This window comes from Apis dorsata, unplaced genomic scaffold (genome assembly GCF_000469605.1).
Source record: "Apis dorsata unplaced genomic scaffold, Apis dorsata 1.3 scaffold_497, whole genome shotgun sequence".
Lineage (NCBI taxonomy): Eukaryota > Metazoa > Arthropoda > Insecta > Hymenoptera > Apidae > Apis > Apis dorsata.
Window position 1 is genome coordinate 29884 of NW_006263729.1, and position 4092 is coordinate 33975.

Here is a 4092-nt window from a genome sequence, read left to right on the forward strand (position 1 = left end):
CACTGTTCTTCCTCGTTCGGCTCACTCGAGTGTCCGACGCGCGACACGGCAACAGGTGACGGGTCGAGCGATCCTTCGAAATCATCGTAAAATATCACTGTCTCTGTAATCACAAACGTGTGTCACGATCCACGTTGTGCTCGAATCGATCATCGAGTGAACGAAGAGTTTGTCTCGATTTTTCGTTCGCTTCGACTTTTTTCATCGTCCCGATATCTTCGGTTTCGGTTGGAGAGGAATCGAGGAAAGGAAGAGAAAGAGAGAGAGAGAGAAAGAGAAAAAAGAGAGAGAAAAAAGAAACGGAAGGATTCAGCGAGAGAAAATGAGCGTCGAGGACGCCATCAACTATAAGCCTAGCGAGGAAGAGGATTACTATGCTCTGCTGTCGTGCGACGAGTCCTCGACGGTAAGTTTCCCAGTAAAGTCGGTTAATTGCATCGAATGTAACTTTTTTTTCGCGCTTATATACGGTTGGCTGGTCTTTGAATAAATTCGAATAGTCGATTCAAGAATAGTATTATTCTTTGATTATTTTTAAGTATAATAGGATAAGATATTTCTAAGTTAAAATAATTTTATTTGAAACTTTAAAATCAATTATTTTTCTTCGAGGAATTCTTGATTCGTTTTTTTCTTTTTTTTTTTTTCTATGTTCACGTTATTATTATGCAATTTTGTTTAAGTTTTTTTAGATGTTTGGATTTTTTTTCTTTCTTTCCTTGTCAGATGTTAGCTCTGGATGATGCAAGTTCTTTTTGATATTGCATTCCAACGATGGGATGGAAACTTTTGTGAGAAGTTAAAATATTGACCCGTGAATGATCGTATGTCATCGATTACAAATAGAATCTCGCTTTATTTATTTACCTTCCAATTTTAGAATATGGTGTGATGCAATAGTTCGTTTAACGTTAACTTTCCGTTCGATTAAATATTTTTGATTTCTTAAATTATTCACACTCAACGTATTCTCGCGTTGGCAACGTTGGTTGTTTTTAAATTTTTCGCTCGAGAAAATTTTTCCCAAACAATTTTCCAATTCCCCGTCCTTGAAACTTTCCACGAAGCCTATCCCAAGCCGAAATTTCCGTTTGTTTTTTCCAACCTGAACGTTGAATCCTACCCTTACGATTTTCAAAATCAAAAAAAAAAAAAAAAAAAAAAAAAGAAAAATTTTAGAAAACTAACAATCGAATTTCACTAATTTTGACTCTACACGTGAAATTATTTTTAATATCGGTCGAGGTTTAAAGTTGATAGGATCCCATAGTGTTTAACGAGATATTACTTATGCGTTTAATATACTTTCGAAAGTTATGCCGAGTTAATTAGGTTCGCTGTCGGGAGGGACGCGTCAACGGAGAATAATTGCATCACCGTTGAGCACAAGTTCAATTAGCGCTTTGGTCTCCAACTTCTCGATTAATTCTCGACCATTGGGATTGCCAATTCGTTTAACAAAAAAAAAAAAAAAAAAAATAAAAATAAAAAATACGTCGATTTTCATCGACAATACGACTATGTTTCATACATACACGTTCATACTCCGTGGAAATGAGAATGAAATCATCTAATCGAAATAGTCTTCCATAAAATCTATTTAAATTAATCAGCAATTTTGCGTATCGCGGACGGAGTATTTATACGAGTAAAGAATCTATTCTCTTGCCTATGAGTAAAAGTGACGGTTGACTCGCCAAGGAATTATATCAACGTTCAACGATGCTTTCTCACTAAAAATAAACGGCGCCGGTTTAAAATAAAACCCAACGGTTAACGAGCGTTGGCCTGTTTACCGACGGAGCGACGATGATCTCATTAACTCTAACCCCCATTAGGCAAATTTCGTTAAATTGGCCGGCAAATATCCGTCCAGTCGTCTCCAGAAAATCGAACGGTGAACAGTCCCTCCTCATTCGTTCGATCATTAAACAGGATCTAAAGCAACATCCAATTTTCTAAGCTTTGTTAGGTCTTCTTTGTGCCAGTGTTTCCCAACCTTTTTCTCACCTCCCTGCTTAAAAATGTTTCACGGACAATCGATCACCGCATCCTCACAGTACAAATGAATAAAAATAAATAAATAAATAAACAAATCTTAATTCAGAATTATTAAGAGTTTTATTGTCTCGTTTAAGAGATACAGCGAATCGGATGGAATTAAATTTCTCTGCGATTCTTTTTCTTCTCGATAAACGGTGTTAAAAAATTTGTCCACCAGGTGGAACAGATCACGGCGGAGTACAAGCTGCTGGCTCTCCAATATCATCCCGACAAGAACGAAGGGGACAAGGAGGCTGAACGAAAATTCCAACAATTGAAGGTTCGTTTCTCCCTTCTCTTTATCACTTCGAAATCTGAAATCGAAAATTTCGAAAATCTTTATATACGAATATTGTCAATTTATCGATTGGATTTTAAATTGAAAGAGTTTGATCGATGAGAACGTTAATACGATTTCTTTTTTTTTTTTTTTTGCAATAGCATGCGAAGGAGGTTCTCTGTGACCCCGAGCAGAGGAGCAAATACGACAAATGGAGGCATAGCGGGATCGCCATCAGCTACAAGCAGTGGCTCGGTTTGAAGGACAGCGTGCACCAGGTGAGAAGGGGGGAGGGTATGATAATACTTTGAAAACGTTTTTATCCTAGCAGTGGAACAGTGTGGAAAAATGGCGCAAGAAAAGTCGAGTTTTCAAAGTTTCCAGGTTTCATTTCATCGATTTATTAACCCTTTGCACCCCAGTGCTGACTCTCAGCTATCATGCGATATCGCTTCATGTAGAATAGATTCCTAAGCTCTCTACATATGATCTTGTGAAGCGTAGAATAATATACTATCCACATTTTCGACATTAGTCCGAAATATTTGACGGTCAGTGCCAATAGAAATATTATTTTTTCAAAATTTTTTTGAATTTTGGAAGCATTGAATACGGTAATGAAATTAATTCGAAGATGAGTTTTTTCGTTATTAAATAACCAAATTATTATAAAATATAATATATATTAACAAATTATTATATTAAAATTATATTAAAAATATTATAATTCCTTATTACAAGAAATTGACGATGGAGAGAAAATAGCGATAGTATAAGAAGGTGACAACAAATTTTTTTTCATTCAACACAAAATATTAAAATACAAAAATTTTACACGTTGATTCGCGCTTGAAATCATTTTAAATTAGCTAAGAAATTCGAAACGAACGGAAGAAGGGAGAAAAATCGCGTGAAAGGGTTGAGTGCAAAGGGTTAACTTTTCGTAAATCCTCTCACAATTGCTTTCATCCATCCTCATCCTCCCTTTTTTACAAAATGTACGAATATCTGTATCATCCTTCGACCAACTCGAATTCAACCATTGGGTCACTTATCAATCGAAAATATCCGCTCACGAGAAATAAATTCATCGAAATTAACCCTTTCGTTACTACGGCCGATTAAAGACTCGCTCTACGTAAAATGTCACTGATATATTACAGTCGCTCTGCGCCGTGTATTGTACGAGTGAATCGAATTATCGTACATTGAGTATCTTTCTCTGAAAACGTAGCATCTATATTTCGTTTTTCTCACGCGATATTATTATTATCACATAATTATTATATCCTGTAATGTTATTCGATTCGAAAGTGCGATTAACACGTTGACTGCCGCGTCATCTATATGATCCTTATTTGACTGCTTATGAACGATCTTCGTAAGCATTTGAAAAGATATTCTGCAGAGTGTAATAAAACTATTAAATTGTAATAAAAATAATAAAAAAATAATTTTGAATGTAAAATTTTAAAATATTCTGTACAAAGTTGAGTTCTGGACAATTTGGATAAAAAGTTGTTTAGTCTTTTTTAAATTCCTTCGTGCGTTTGATCGGTCAGTTTGTCTTTTATCTGAATAACATAATTTGCATATAGTCTAATACTTATATCAGAATTATTTTTCCGAACGGCGATATTACGTTGACTCCGTTGAAAATTTTGATAAGGTTTTATTGTATTTTCGGATAATCCTAACAATTTTGTAGCTAATAATTCTCTAAATCTTCTAATTTTGAGGTATCACGAGTCTCATGGTGATACGACAAT

General features: G+C 35.1%; 1 protein-coding gene across 2 annotated transcripts in view; it reads left to right on the forward strand.

Moving 5' to 3' along the window:
• The window catches only part of LOC102672307 (J domain-containing protein), a 5339-nt gene continuing 1247 nt past the window's right edge, over window positions 1-4092 (forward strand). For both annotated transcript variants that reach the window (XM_006620243.2, XM_006620244.2), the window contains exons 1-3: window positions 1-406; window positions 2222-2323; window positions 2485-2601. In XM_006620243.2, coding sequence (XP_006620306.1) covers window positions 323-406; window positions 2222-2323; window positions 2485-2601 — 303 coding nt within the window. In that variant the 5' untranslated portion in view covers window positions 1-322. The remainder of the gene's footprint in view (window positions 407-2221; window positions 2324-2484; window positions 2602-4092) is intronic.